The sequence below is a fragment of the Pelobates fuscus genome, chromosome 8, assembly GCF_036172605.1.
Source record: "Pelobates fuscus isolate aPelFus1 chromosome 8, aPelFus1.pri, whole genome shotgun sequence".
Classification (NCBI taxonomy): domain Eukaryota; kingdom Metazoa; phylum Chordata; class Amphibia; order Anura; family Pelobatidae; genus Pelobates; species Pelobates fuscus.
Window position 1 is genome coordinate 49,438,757 of NC_086324.1, and position 16,587 is coordinate 49,455,343.

The window sequence follows — 16,587 nt, forward strand, 5'->3', positions numbered from 1 at the left end:
CTGGAGGCATCAAGGTAACTGCTGTCTGCCTGTGTTTATCAAGTTGTTGTTCAGCATTGTATCTGGAACTGTTGTCTTGAAATATTTTGGTCTGTGGAGGCTGTTGTTACTCCCCATATGGTCTCCATGCAGTGGCTGTAGTAGCTGATATTACTGCTTAGCACCAAAGTAAGTATCTCAATAGGTTTGATTTTTATAAATTGTGAGAGCTCTAATTGGAGTCACTGTTGCATAAATGTATATTACATGCTGCATTCAGGTCACATCTTATCTGTTTGAGGCAGTGTGTTTGTGTTTTAGGTTTTTTGAAATTGGTGTGACTGTTTTGAACAAGGAATTTAAAAAAATGTGTCTCAAAGATCTTAATGCAAGTGTTACAATAGTGGCTTCATAATAGTAAGCTGTCTGAACTGTGCAATGGTCTTAAACATATGGTCAGTCAACACAGAGGGGAGTTGTATGCTTTCTACACTGCATAGCACTTGGGTCAAGGTACTTGTTCCTGATAACTTCAAATGATCTTCTTAAAGTTGTTTTGGCTTTGATTTTTTATTTTGCTTCCTTAACCTTCTTCTGTTTGTGGCATAGGTTGCATGCATACTGCTTTACAATTTTATTTGTGTCTTTTATATCTATTTATAGACTGCCTTCGTTGTCTTAGTTTTTATAATGCTATGTGTTTCTTCATACAGCATGTGCATAATTAAATCCATTTGATTTACATAGTTATATAGTTACATAGCTGAAAAGAGACTTGCGTCCATCAAGTTCAGCCTTCCTCACATATTATGTTTGCTGTTGATCCAAAAGAAGGCAAAAAACCCAGTTTGAAGCACTTCCAATTTTGCAACAAGCTAGGGAGAAAAATTCCTTCTTGACCCCAGAATGGCAGTCAGATTTATACTTGGATCAAGCAGTTATTACCCTACATTGAAGGATTATATCTTTGAATATTCTGTTTTTGCAAGTATGCATCTAGTAGCTGTTTGAACAACTGTATGGACTCTGATAAAACCACTTCTTCAGGCAGAGAATTCCACACCCTGATTGTTCTTACAGTAAAAAAACCTTTCCTTTGCCTTAGACGAAATCTTCTTTCTTCTAGTCTAAACGCATGACCTCGTGTCCTATGTAAAGTCCGGTTTGTGAATAGATTTCCACACAATGGTTTGTATTGGCCTCGAATATATTTGTATAATGTTATCATATCCCCTCTTAGGCAACGTTTTTCTAAACTAAATAGGTTTAAATTTGTTAACAGTGATTTCATCTTGATTTCAAGATTTCATCTTGATGTGTAGCCAGAAAATCAATATTTCTAGGGATGTTGGTGACTTGTGCCTTCCTATTGGAGAACAGAATGGATTTAATGTTTTTTTTTTTTTTAGCTCTATTGGTTATTTTATCACCTTGTACTGCAGATCAGAAACCAGGTTTAAACTACAAGAAAACCCTTCCTGGTTATTCATGGAACTCTGATTTCTGAGATGTTGGTTAGTAGAGGAAGTGATTTTTTTTTTTTTTTTTTATATAGGTTTTGTGTGTTGAACCAGACATGAATTTATTTAAAAAAAAAAAAAAAAAAAATCCCTACTAAGTTTGTATCAATAGTTTCATGTGTGCAATGCATGACCACCATGTACCTACTAGGTTTTGGACATACGTTTCTTTTGCAGACATTTAATTTTAGGATCTAACTATTGTATGGTTTCCAAAGTTAAACTTGTTCGTAAATGTGTCTGCACCTGCCGACACTACTTTAGTGAGACTTTACCTCTATTGTCAAAAGTTGGATTCCATAGAGTGGGATCTCCTATCCTTAGATATCCCAAGGGTTTACACTGCACTTGTGTTGTGCTGTTGATACATTGTATTTTACTACAAGTGATTAAATCAAGTGTGTTTTTAAATCCTCTACCATAACTGCCCATGTAAACTTGGTGTTCACTAAGCATGAGTTGAGCCCACAATGACACTGACACAATTAAGCCGAAGAAGCACAGGCCTATTCACTAAAGCGATTTACTTTTATTTTATTTTTTTAGGTATAAGTTCAATATGGGAGAGTTGGTTAAAAACAAGTGATCTATATTTGCAGTTTGGTTATTTGACCTAAATTATGAAATACATTTTCAATTCATGAGTCTGAATTTATAAATCTGTAATCTCAACTTTATACCAGTTGTGGATTTTTTTTTTTTTTAAACTTCTATTTTTTCTTTTTTAATGTAAATTGCTGTCCTGTTCTAGTCCTCACAACTTGCTGTTTACTGAATCGATCATATACATAGAAAATATGATATCTGTTCTGCTACATTCCGTAAAGCATTGATATCTAACCTTGTCAAACCAGACGTGTCTCAACTAAATTTCCCATGACTGAGAGCCAGCCTAAATGGCCAGCATGGAAAACAGTCCAAAATGACCAGGGTTCCATGATTAGTAGTCATCGTTGCCCCAAAGCATATTTCTGATGGGTCATGATATGCTAATCTCACTCTTGTATGTCATCTAAACACCAGAGTAATGCTTTCAAGCTGTACCTGTTTATCGAGTCTGTCTTGAACTACTTAACTTTCCATCTTCAGCTTGAATAAAAAAAAACTAAATCACTCCATCATTGGAAGGGTTAACAATGTTTTATCAGATTAAGATTGTGAAGTCTCTTAATTTTGACTTTAACTATAAATGATTTATTGTCAGATTATTAGTCTATGAAAAGAGTTTAAAATAGAATGTCATCCATACTTCAGCCAACATTAACACTTGCTACACGGAAATAGTTTTTATCTACCTGAAATACTGGGATGTATTTTGTTTATTTAATCAATTTGACAGATCTTGACAAAATTATTATTATTATTATTATTATTATTGCCATTTATATAGCGCCAACAGATTCCGTAGCGCTTTACAATATTATGAGAGGGGATTTAACTATTTATAAATAGGACATAAGTATTTTTATTGGCACGGAAGTATCCTAGAGTACAATTAAAGGGAAACTCCAGTGCCAGAAAAACGATCCGTTTTTCTGGCACTGGAGGGTCCCTCTCCCTCCCACCCACCAATCCCCGGTTACTGAAGGGCTGAAAACCCCTTCAGTGACTTACCTGTGACAGCGGCGATGTCCTTTGCCGCTGTCTCCGCGACGCTCCTCCTTGTGATTGCGTCGGCCGGTGGGCGAGACTAATCTCGCCCACCGGCCGAGGAGACCTAATGCGCATGCGCGGAAATGCCGTGCATGCGCATTACGTCTCCCCATAGGAAAGCATTAAAAAACATTTCAATGCTTTCCTATGGGGTTTTGAGCGACGCTGGAGGTCCTCACACAGCGTGCTAGAACCCAGGAAGTGACCTCTAGTGGCTGTCTAGTAGACAGCCACTAGAGGTGGAGTTAACCCTGCAATGTAATTATTGCAGTTTATGAAAAACTGCAATAATTACACTTGCAGGGTTAAGGGTAGTGGGAGTTGGCACCCAGACCACTTCAATTGGCAGAAGTGGTCTGGGTGCCTGGAGTCTCCCTTTTAAGAGACTGTGGTGCCAAAATAATAGCTTTGCAATTCCTCGGTGGCATAATTATGACCGTGAAATGCAAAAAAGCGTAATTTGCAAATGCAAAACCTTCACATCTCTCATCCATGCGCCAACAAATGATCAACATTCAACATTCAAATGTGAAAAAGATAGGAAGGGCAGAATTCAGAACTCAATTGAGTATGGAAACGAGAAGGCGATGAAGAGGGGATGGATAAGAGACAGTGGCAGGTGGGGATGGTTCAAGTCATAACATGGAAAGTCCCAGGTATAAATAAGAGTAAGCTCCCGGTAGAGGAACCTTTGATTACCCCAAGAAAGTCTGAATATATTAAGATGAACCTGTGCAGCCAGGTGGATGGTGCCAACAAAACCAGCTCCTCGATGGAGCTTCATTCTCTCAATTTAATCCCTGACTGAGGAAACAGAACTCTTCCTCCATTCAGGTGCAGTATATAGATTATCTATGTCAGCTGAACTTGGATATGTGTAGTGTACGCAGAGATCATCTTAGGGTTTTGATACCAGTGAGGTGAGCATTTAAAAACCTGCCTCTTGATATTTATTGCATATGGATGCATTTAAATATTTTCGTCCTTTGGATTTTTATCTAATCTGATGCCTAGGTCCCTTTCTCATTATACTGTGGGTGTTAGAAGCATGTTTTAAATCTGAGCTGCAGTGTGCCAGGGACTTGAATTGATTGCACATGTGTAAGAAGAAAAAAATATAAGTGTAGCGTCAGCTGACTGGAGTAATTTGGAAGTAGCAGAAGTGCATTATGAATGGTGTGGCTAAGAGTTGGTCTAATTCAAAGAAAGGGTTGAGGGTACTTCAGCCTGTGAGGTTGAGGTTAGGAAGGTATCAAGGCAACATACAGGTCATTGGACATCGGTCATGGGATAGTGCATAATATTCGGGAAAGGACCAGACACAAAGCATGGGGGAAACTGGTGGTTTCTCATGGCGATGTGTGAGCTATGGAAGGGAAAAGTGACAAATCGCCACAGTTTCTGCTTCCACTGGGATCCAGAGTTTGTGTAGGGTTGATGGGTCTCCATGTTGTAGGCGAGTTGCATGATGATGATGTCAAGAAGTCAAAGTTCAAGAAGATAAGATGTTGGTTAGGTAAGGATTCGAACCTTGCTTTATGATTGTGCCAAACCAGTGGTGAAGATGCTTTACATTTTAGAGAATTGACTGGGAAGTTTTGACAAAGTCTACATGAAGTAGGGTTCACAGGGGAGGATTTTAGATTAACAACTTGTATCTGCCCTCCACATGTAATATGTATTAGGGACCACGTCTGCAGATCTTTTGTAATCTGATGTAGGAAAGGGGAAACGTTGATGGCAAAGGTGTTTGGTCATGTTTGCAGGGAGCTTTATTCCAAAATGTTTTAGTCCTTAAACCACTGAAAGGAATATTTGTTTTGTAATTCCAATGAGGTGATGTCTAGAGGTTTAATATTTCTATTTTGGAGTAGCAGATATTGAGAAATTGTAATGGTTGCTTATTTTTGTGCTGATCATATAGATACATATAAAACGTACAAAGGTTTTGGTAGGATTCAACCAAGTAAATATTCACAAAATACAGATTCCACGTAAACCACATGGAACTGAGTCACACATGTGACTTCTTCACTCTTGGAACAGAGGTTGAAAACGTAATCTCATTAAAAGTTTTTTTTGAAAAAGGTTGTACGTATGTACATGCGCGCGCCAACTTGTAACATGTAGGTGATACAACAGTGAATTCTAAATCGACAGTAAATTCTTAAAATTGTATCATTCATTGGGGTGTCTTATCATTTTTTTTTGCTCTCACCGCAACTTTCATACTCGCCCCTCCTTACTCCCCCTCCTCCTTTCTTCCTGTATGTGTTTCACACAATCACCTTGGTGTCTTCTCACTTAAGGTGGGGTATAATTTCTATAAGCTTATAACTGTTTTAGGAACACAGAGGTAGTGTTTAAAGTGGCCTTGAAAGTTAGATATATGCCATTTGAACATAGATGTACGGCTTAATTAGCCACTTCCCTTTCCGCTTCCCCCTCTCTCAGCAAATCGTGGAAAATGCACAGCACAAAATTGCTATACTAGACATTGCACACCTTACCCCTCTCTTCCCCTTCCCAACCCCCTGTACATCCCCACATTTCACTAATAAAAACACTCCTTATGGACCTTGGCTAAACGGCCTACATTCCCCTGTATGTGAGCCATCGCTCCAGTTTTCTCCTCCACAGACCCTCCCACAGTTCCTATTTAGTCTGTGTTGTCCTGCTAGCCATAATAGGGACCTAGCCTGCTGGAGAATATCCACTGTTTCTGGTCACTTAATATTTCACCATTCTGATAGGCAGTCAAAGAACTACTTCTGTTACATAATCTAAATGCAGCAGGAGAGAACTAAATTACGATACTGCTTGTGAATTAACGTAGGAAAATCCTCTTCATGTAACCACCTACCACATGCAGCAGGCAATGTAGTTCTATGTGCCCCTCTATCTGTGAACTCCTGAATTGTGCAAGGTACGTGGTTGTGGTATGATATTGTAAAATGTATACTATACACACCAGGATTCAAGTAAACCGTATGCAGAAGGATACATTTACACACTCCTCAAATGTAACTTGATGTACCATTCAGCCTTAAAAATTGCCTCCGAGTAGACCACTTGGACTTTACTGGAATGTGTACACTCATAGCTCAGTCGGAAGGTAGGAGTGTCTTGGTGCTTGCTTGGAATTTACAGGTACCACACTCTCACACAACTGCAGTATGTAAAAGTATGTTGCAAGACCTTTAAGAAATAATGCAGTTCAGAGTGTACCTTTCATTCATTTACATGCCTACACCTCATGCATACCACAGGAACACACTATGCGGTATGTATACTGATTAAAATAGCTTAATGTGCTTCATACCATTTGAGTAGGGAAAATGGACTCCAAGCACTCATGCTTCCAAATTAGTTATAACTTCATTACATGCCCTTCAACCAAGCTTGTGAAAGTGGACGAGGAAGGTCTGCTGGCTGGTGGTTTGACAGCATGATGAGGTGCGGCAAATGTCAGAACCTATATCCTACTGCTCTCGGGACCATTATACATGGTTAAAAAAAAAACCAAAAAAAACCCCTATACTTCTGATTTTTAGTGGAGTCCCACAAGTGTTTTTTAGTATTGCATTTGTTTTCCAATATCAGCCTACTCATAACCATGGCATCTGACCCCTCATCTGGTCATGGAAGATGAGCAGTTAAATGGTCTACACACAGAACATACTTGTATTGGCAAAGGACAGGCTTAAGCAACCTTCGGCACTCCAGTTGTTGTGGACTTCCTTCCCCATAAGGCTTACGGCCATAATGCTGGCAACATGTCATAGGAGATGTAGTCCAAAACATCTGAAGTGCCGAAGGTTGACAATCCGTGGCATAGGAGAAAGTACATCCTCCTTTTCTGATGCCTGGTCAAAAAGTGCTAGTTGAGCTGCAGCAATTTTTGTTAATCCTTGCAGTTAAACGCAGCTGTAAAACTTCCACGCAATAATCAACAGTGATGCTTGGTGATTGACCATCTAGTCTCTAATCCTTCTGTCATTTTTGGTTTTAAAATGTGTGGTACAATATGTGGCACTATAGTAATGCAAACGTTTCTGTTAACAGGAAATATTCCTAATGAGAAGATACGAACATGGCTGAAAGACTGCAGGTAAGGCTGCTCGTACTTTTGATGGAAACATTTTTTTTTTTTTTTTTTTGATTAAGAACTAGCCTTGTGATAGAAACACAATTACATTTACTTTAGAGAGGGTGAGTTAAATCTCTAGGGCGGCTAGAATTTCCACTCTGCTAATAAATCCTTTTTAAGCAATATTGTATCTCCTAGTGTATTGTTTTTCCAAAAGTAGATGTTAGATTGGCTGTAAACTGGTATTCACGGATCTTTCATGGGTTCCTTGGATTTAGTCTGGGCATTCATATAAAATTTCCCAAGCACAAAAAGGCTTTTGTCTCAGGCATTTTATTAACTTGCTGTTGATCTGTTTGCAACAGAGGCTCGTTAAGGAAGGCCCAAGTTATAACTACAGGTAACAATGCATGGACTATACCGGGATAATTTACAACAATCTGTCCCCTTCTTTAACCCCTTAAGGACCAAACTTCTGGAATAAAAGGGAATCATGACGTGTCAGACATGTCATGTGTCCTTAAGGGGTTAAGGAACACTCCATTAAAAACAATTGAGTACAGATATGCCAAAGGAGGGAAAAAAGCATTAAATGGTTTTCTCAGGAAGTATATGGAATCTTAGCTTGCAATAGCTGCAGTTATAGCTATTAGCTATCTGCAACTACTGCCTGCCCACCCTTCCTTCCCCAGTACAGACTTTGTTTCCTATCCAATCACAAACTTCAGTGATCTGCAATACATCTCATTGAGAAGTATCTGCAAGGCAGGAGCTCTGGGCAGGTGCCTGTCTCTTGAGTTTAGGTCCACCAAGCTCAACAACTAGGTAGTAACAGGTTCGTCTCTCTGCCGGCTGTGAAGGTGTAATATTAAAGCGCTGATTTTCTATTGGAATCCAAACTTTTATACAATGAAAAATAGGGTACACTCTGCAAAGAAAGCACTTCACAAATCGTAAGGGCTTTGTGTTCCTAAAGTATACTTTTTATAGCTAAAACTACCTTACAGAAAATAAAAAGGGCTGAGATCTTTTATACATGTCAAATGTTTTGTTTTTGTATCAATCGGATTATTCAGGTATGCTGGTCTATATTTGTCTTCAGTCATTTGAATCAAATGTTTGTGTGCTTTGCAATAAGGAAACTGAAATCTAATGTTTGGGAAAAACCTGCTGTGGTTTAAGTGATCTATATATTGTATTTGTTTAAGGTTTGGATGTTTTGTATCACGTCACTAGTGGTACCTTACAATTATTGGGGGGCTGGGGGTGTGGGTAAGAAGTGACAATTTTTAAGTGTAGGGATTTCAATATCCTCTTGTATTCCTACCTTTTTATTACTTTATAATTTCATTTTTTTTTTTTTTTTTTAAGAAATGGTATTTCCACCTGAACAAAACATGTCATTGCGTAATCTATTTCATGGACTTTCATTTCCCTTTTTATTAATTTCAAGTTTTAAATCGAATAATCAATATTTAAAATAGTTCCTGTTTCTTTGGCGACAGTCTTTAGTTCTAAATGGTCCTTTGTGCTTTGATAGAGTATAGAATTGCTCCTTAGTAAATGGCAATGAGGTAACAATTGATGTGCTCTTTCAAGCATCTTTTTAATATAATGTCCTTTCATGGACAGAAGCTGTATATTCTACAAGTGAACTTGGTCAATTGTCATGTTTGAGTGTGGATTAATTCTGTAGATTGTCTGTAGCAATTTTGTCTGAAATAGCTTAATTGAAAAGAAAAAAAAAAAAAGTTGGTCTTAGTGTATGCAGAATAAATCTTTGTTCAGCCACTCCAGGATAACAAAATTGCAGCTTTATTGAGGCAAAAACAGCAATGTTTTGACCCTACCAGGTCTTAATTAAGTCTTACAATGTAGGCTTTTTATTTTCTTTTTATTGGGGGGTAGGGAGGGGGGGAGATTAAACAAATGCTTTGGCGGTATAAACAGACGCATTCTCTGATTAGAAATTGCTGACTGTATTGGTTAAAACCGTTTTGTCTTAAGGCGGCACCTCAAGATTTGATCATTCACCAGTATTTAATGAAATCTATATTTCAACAGGTGTTTTCCTATAGTTCCATGATGGTATGTTTATATAAACTGATAGTCTGATACTGCCTCTATTGAAACAACTGGAAGTATCTATAATCTATTCTGAGCTGCTTTTCAAGAAAGATGTTCAGACTTCTCCTTCCTTCCTAATAAGGTGAAAGTGTAAAAAAAAAAAAAAAAATTCTGGTTAGTTGTCCTAACCGAGCCCTAGGCTTGTACTTTGAGAGTTACATATCAATTTTCATTTCTGTAATTAAAGTTAATATTGAAATGCATACCAGAGACAACTTTCACATCTAATACACCCACGTGGCAGTATTATTGATGGTGTTGGAGTCAGATTGAATAATTATTCAATCTATGAAACAGAATTGCTTAGAAATGGTGTGCCTGCAGCGTAAGACCTACCTCACTGTATGGAGTGTTTTTTGTGAGGTGTCAAGAGCAGTGAATTGAGCATTTTCATTTTAATGAAATAAACGATTGTTGGTGCTTCCCAGGAAAAGTGACCAGCACAAGGCTTTCTTGGGACCAACCCACGTACCAATAGTGGTGCAAGGTAGGACAAGGCTCAATGATGCACTTGTCGGAACACAGGGAGTCGCAATTTTCTGCATATGGGGTTAAGTAGCTGCAGACAGGTCAGAGTGCCCATGATGACACCTGCATCCTCTTGGAACAAGCGCCAATCCACCCATTTATTTTTCCTGGTTTACCAGGAATTATATCTTTGTTTCTTTTTCACTTGTTATATTAAAAATCACCCGGGTGTGGGCTGCTATCAAATATTAATATGGATATCTTTGAAAAAAGAACCAGAATGCATAAGTGTACTGCTGAGATGTTTCAAGAAATAGAAATAGAGACATCTGAAAAATATACAATTACTGATAATCTTGAAGAAATGAGTTCCCTCCTTGAAAAAATCCTAATTAAAGAGCTAAGGATTAAGTGGGAAGTATTCACTATGGAGAAATATCTAAGTGACCAAATAACTCCTAGAGGCCTTAGATTTACCAAATACCCTACTTTTGATAGGGATGACAAGAGATTCATGGATATATGGGAGGGAGCTTTGGAATCCTTCTCAATAACTATGATGAAAATTATAGTGGAACAGAGAAAAAGAAATTTGGAAGTGTTAGATAAAATCATTGGGGAAATACGCATGAAACTGGAACCCTATATTGGGACTAGGGATTTTGAATCTATATCAGATCCAATTATGGGGAGACTAGATAAAATAGAGTCTATGATTATCACCAATAAAAAGAAAAAATATCAAAGAGACACCAATGATTATGCCACTAATAATATTAGAAAAAAACCAAAGGATTTCATTAAGGGGAGACCTAGATTTAATGAAACCTACCAGGGAAATAAGATCCAACCTTTTTCCACTAACCAACCTCTAAATAGACCCCAACGGAGACAAAGTATTAGATCAGAATGGACTGAGGTTACAAGACCCAAACAGAAAGAAAGGACGTACAATCAAGGGAAAACTCAGGGGCGGGATAAAAGAGAGAACTTTAGGACCCATAACTACGATGAAAAAGATAATCGACCTAATCATCTTAGCCAAGGATCAAAATATCCCCATAATGAGCATAGGGTACTAGGAAGACAAACAAGAGAGATCCCCATTACAAACCGGTATGAACCGCTCAATCAAATAAATACTGACAACACCATTCCTTTTTTAGAGAAAGGATGGGAGGACCCATCTATAAGAACCCCAATCCCTCTCAAAAGACGATAAAGGGAGGTAGAAGAAGGGGAAATAGGAGAGGAAAGAAATTGGAAAGACCAAAGAGGAAAACTAATGAGGAGATAAAAATCTTTAACCTCTCAAAGAAAACCCTGAGTAAAGATCAAATAAAAGTACTGGGAAGGGGTTTCAAATTTGTGCCCAGCTGCCACATTGATCAGTTTGATGCCTATACAGACATCAACCGCTTTATGAGGAAACTGTGTATAAAAAAATTCTTTGACAAAAAACCTATTACAGAAGACCCAAATGGACAAAGTTGGGGAGATTTTGTCCATACGGATCTAAAACCTCCCTCTTCCTTTTTTCCAATTCATTTAAAATCTAACTCCATGAAAGTTTTTGAACGAGCATGTATCAATGACATTAAAAAGATAAAGTTGAACAAAAAAGGAAATCTAACAAAATCAGAGATCTCTGCTGTAAGAAGTCTTAAACAAGACTCCCAAATAGTTATAAAACCCGCTGACAAGGGGGGGGGAGTGGTAGTTATGGATAGGGAGAAGTACATCTTAGAAATTTATCGCCAACTAGGAGATAAAGAAACCTATCTGAAACTTAATAAAAACCCTCAAGTAGATATCCAGAAGAACTTCATTGATCTTCTAGATAAAGGTTTTTCAAAGGGTATTATAAATAAAAAAGAATATGATTTTTTGAACATCAAATCCCCTAAAATACCTGTTTTGTATATATTACCAAAACTGCACAAGGACATCCAAAATCCCCCAGGGAGACCGATAGTGTCCGGGGTGGGATCTCTCCTGTCCAATTTATCTAAGTACATCGATACTCTCCTCCAACCGGTAGTTAAGGAAAGCCCCTCGTACTTGAAAGACTCTATGAGTCTGCTTCAGATATTAAAGGATTTTAAATGGGAAAGTGATCTCCTTTTTGTCACGTGTGATGTCACCAGCCTTTATACATGCATCGAACACAATATTGGATGCATAGCCACACGTTTTTTCCTAGAAAATTCGAAACTATATCCTCACGATCAGGTAGAATTTGTAATGGAGGGCATCTCTTTTATCCTCCGCAATAATTTTTTTTGGTTTGAGGGAGATTTCTTTTTACAATGTAGGGGGACAGCTATGGGGACCAGGTTCGCGCCCAGCTATGCTAATTTGTTTATGGCATATTGGGAAAGAGAATTTGTTTATTCCCAGCATGGCTGGAGCGCGAACCTGGCCCTATACAAACGCTACATTGATGATATTTTTATTATTTGGAGAGGAGATTCCAGTTCCTTTCTTGATTTTTTTGGTTTCCTAAATTCCAATCAGTGGAATGTTCTGTTGACACAAGAGTCTAGCCAACAGAGCATTCACTTCCTTGATTTGGAAATCTCGATTAAAAATTCTAATATCATCACCCAGACATATTTTAAGCCGGTGGATGTGAATGGTTACATCCATAAAGAGAGTTGCCATTTCCACCCCTGGCTTAGTAATATACCTAGAGGGCAGTTTCTCCGTATGAGACGGAACTGCACTGAACTGGAGACTTTTGACTCCCAAGTGGAGTTTCTTAAGGGTCAATTCATTGATCGGGGCTACTGTATTGAGGAGTTGGATCGTGAGATCCAGAAAATTAGGTTAATGGATAGAGACCCCTTACTGGAATATCAACAAAAGAATACAGCGGAGAATAAAGACAAAATACCTTTTATTTTTAATTACAACCAAGAACATAAAGCACTAAAGAAAGTCCTAACAAAAAACTGGCACATCCTCCAGCAAGATGGAGAGATTCTACCCTATTTGGAAGAAAGACCAAAATTAATTTTCAGGGGAGCACAAAACTTAAAACAAAAATTAACATCCAGTTATTTAGACGTGCCAAAACAGAAAGACAATTTTCTGAGTAATTATAAAATATCAAATAAGGGATTCCACTATTGTGGAACATGTGTGGGCTGTAAAACCCTGAAAAATAAACCCAAACAGCTTGGAGAATTCAAATCAAAAATGGGATCTAAGATTTTTAAAATAAAGTCATTTATTACTTGTCATAGTAAAAATGTTGTGTACTTGCTCACGTGTCCTTGTGGACTCCAGTATGTAGGGCGGACCTCTAGGAGCCTCAAAACAAGGATACGTGAGCATATATATAATATAAAGAGAGGTTTTCTTAAACACAATGTGTCTTCCCATTTTTTCAATGTTCATGGAGGAGACCCTACAGGGCTTATTTTTTATGCCATTCAAAAAATTAACTGCCATTGGAGAGGAGGCCAAGTTGAGTCCACCTTGAATCGTAGTGAAATGAGATGGATTTTCAATTTAGAGACTCTATCTCCAAGTGGGCTCAACTTGGACTTCGAAATGGCAGCCCTTATTTAATTTAATTTGATCAAACCAAAATTATTTAATTATGTCTAATTGTTTGAAGAAGGTTGTGTATTTAACCTCTCTTTGTAAAGGTTTCTTCTCGAATATATTTGTAAGCTGAGTATCTAGTTTCTGACATTTGTCTTTATTACTAGTTTTCTCCTTTAAAAAGCTTATCAAAAGGACTTTATGCCAGATTCCAAGATGGCTTTTTGCTGCCAAAAGGACTTTTTCTACTATTTGATTAAGGGAAGAATCCTCCGATCACATGACATGTCTGGACGAATCACGTCGACGCTATGACGTCAGAAAAACCGGAAGACACCCGATCGCCATCTTGGAATCCCGGATGAAGAAAAAAGTGCCGAAAAATTCGAAGAGAACTGGGGGCTCTCAAAGTATTTTTATATTATTAATATAAATGTTTATATAATTTATGATGCCCAGTTAGGATTATAATGTTGGATAATAATGTTTTTAGTAGATTGTATGAATTCGTATTAATTTGACCTTCCCAATATGGCGGAGGCAAGTCGGAAAGACCATATATGGTCCTCCAACCAATCATGTGTTTAGGATTGTTTAATTATTTTATGGGTATAAAACAGAATGAAGTGTAACTTGTGAATTATGCACCTGAGGAAGACCTGTCACGGTCGAAACGCGTTGTGCCTTTACTCTTATTAACTTTTAAACCAGTAAAACCTTTTTTACTTCACTTTACTCTGCTGTTGTCCTTTGTGGGGGAGAAAAAGTGCCTTATCACCAGGAACCAGTGGAGATAGCTTGAATAAGCTTATTATTCACATGCCTTTACAGCCAGAGCCTGCTTCCTAAGGCTCTGCAGATCGTGAGTGACCCATTACCTTTGTTTTCACTCTGCTTAAAAAGTGTAACAGTATTATACTATGTTTTTTTCTTGAATTCTAGGTTTAAATCAGGATTCATTGAATATAAGTATAATCTGTTTATTATCTATTTTCTGTTGCACCTCCCAAAATCCAATTTGCTATTTTCTATGTACATCTATTGTGCTTTTTTGGTGATTCTGTAGCACTTGGGAGTAGCTGCATCCTCTTGGAACAAGCGCCAATCCACCCATTTATTTTTCCTGGTTTACCAGGAATTATATCTTTGTTTCTTTTTCAAAAGTTAATATTGAAATGCATACCAGAGACAACTTTCACATCTAATACACCCACGTGGCAGTATTATTGATGGTGTTGGAGTCAGATTGAATAATTATTCAATCTATGAAACAGAATTGCTTAGAAATGGTGTGCCTGCAGCGTAAGACCTACCTCACTGTATGGAGTGTTTTTTGTGAGGTGTCAAGAGCAGTGAATTGAGCATTTTCATTTTAATGAAATAAACGATTGTTGGTGCTTCCCAGGAAAAGTGACCAGCACAAGGCTTTCTTGGGACCAACCCACGTACCAATAGTGGTGCAAGGTAGGACAAGGCTCAATGATGCACTTGTCGGAACACAGGGAGTCGCAATTTTCTGCATATGGGGTTAAGTAGCTGCAGACAGGTCAGAGTGCCCATGATGACACCTTTCCACTTCAATGGGGATGTTTGCATCAGAGCTGGACCATGAAACAAAGGAAGGTTGCCTGGTCTGATGAAGTCAATTTTTCTTTAGCCAAGTGCGTGTGCATAGTTTACCTGGAAAAGAGATGGAAACAGGAGCACTATGGGGAAAAAGGAAGTCCAACAGAAGCAGTTTTATGCTCTGGGCAATGTTCTGCTGGGAATCATTATAGTCCTGGCATTTATGTGAATGTGACTTTGACCCGTAAGACATACCCATAGATTTTTGCAGACCATGTACAACCCTTCATGGCAATAGTGTTCCCTGATGGCAGTGGCCTCTTTCAGTAGGATACCACCTTGCCATTCTGCAAATATTTGTTCAGGAGTTGTTCGGGGAACATGACAAAGACTTCAATGTGTTGCCTTGGTCTCCAAATTCCCCAGATCTCAATCCAATTGAGCATTTGTGGGATGTGCTGGAACAACAAATCTGATCCATGGAGGCCCCAACTTGCAGGACTTAAAGAATCTACTAATGTCTTGGTGCCAGATACCAAAGGACATGTTCAGATGTATTGTAGAGCCCATGCTTTGATGCATCAGAGCTGTTTTGGCAGCACAAGTAGTGGGGACTTGCATGATATTGGGCAGGTGGTTTTAATGTTGTGGCTGATCAGTGTACACCTGCTATAATAACACCAAACAATGCTGTATTCACCCTCCAACCCACTGCATTGAAAACCTGCACCTACAGATACATATGTGTAACTGCACATATGGTGCATTAAGTGGTGCTGTCACAAATTCTATAACTGGAGTCCGTAACAGAATCTGACCATATCACGGTCTTTAAAGTCCTATACAATTTCCATTGTTATGCAAATAATGTGTGTAAGTTTAACCTAGATTATTTGCATGTTTGTAGATTTGTTTCATGGGAACTGCAGTCACTGCTGTTTTTTGTTCTTCGCTCCCAATCCTTTCAAGAAGTAATGTTTTATTGTGGTGTGTTGATTATGTTGGAGGCTAATATTTGTGTTTCATAAAGCAGATTTGGGTATTCTTCCTCCCCCCTGATCTAAATCCCAAGCTGTGGGTTTGTCAACCCCTACAATTAAATGTTGTCAAACTTGTGCCTTTTCAGAACTCCAGTTGGGCCTCCAGCACCGGTCAAGTCCCTCACTAGCAACACCCCTTTTACAGAAATGGGGCAGTCATTGATGTTTCTTAAAAGCCTGTGAGGTTGGGGGCAAGAGAAACAAACTATTTTTTTCAAAATGCAAGTAATTCTAGTAATGCTAGTAATTCATAACTGATTGCACACAGTTCAATCAGATGTTATGGTTGCCAAAATGGCATCTACCCTGATGCTTGTATGTTTCTAACCCTCTCATCCAATAATATACACAAAACAATTGGGATTACAGCTTTTAAAATCTGAAAAAATAAAGAGTAATGCTGCACATAGCATACTACGGCTTCTATGAAATGGCACAAGCTATGAAAACAGAGCGCATTGATGCTACCTCTTGATGTAGATGGGGGACAACATGTTCCCATTTGTCACCTTTTAGTAGAAATAAATCCACTTGAGCATAGGGTTTAGGTGTAATTACAGGAATGTATTTAAAAACATGCACAGGACTGGTA

The 16,587-nt window shown here is 38.2% G+C and overlaps 1 protein-coding gene across 1 annotated transcript in view; it reads left to right on the plus strand.

The window, feature by feature from the left end:
• ITPRID2 (ITPR interacting domain containing 2) overlaps nucleotides 1-16,587 on the plus strand; it is a 68,860-nt gene that overhangs the window by 1,362 nt on the left and 50,911 nt on the right. Inside the window, exon 3 of the mRNA XM_063429795.1 lies at nucleotides 7,218-7,263. Coding sequence (XP_063285865.1) covers nucleotides 7,218-7,263 — 46 coding nt within the window. The remainder of the gene's footprint in view (nucleotides 1-7,217; nucleotides 7,264-16,587) is intronic.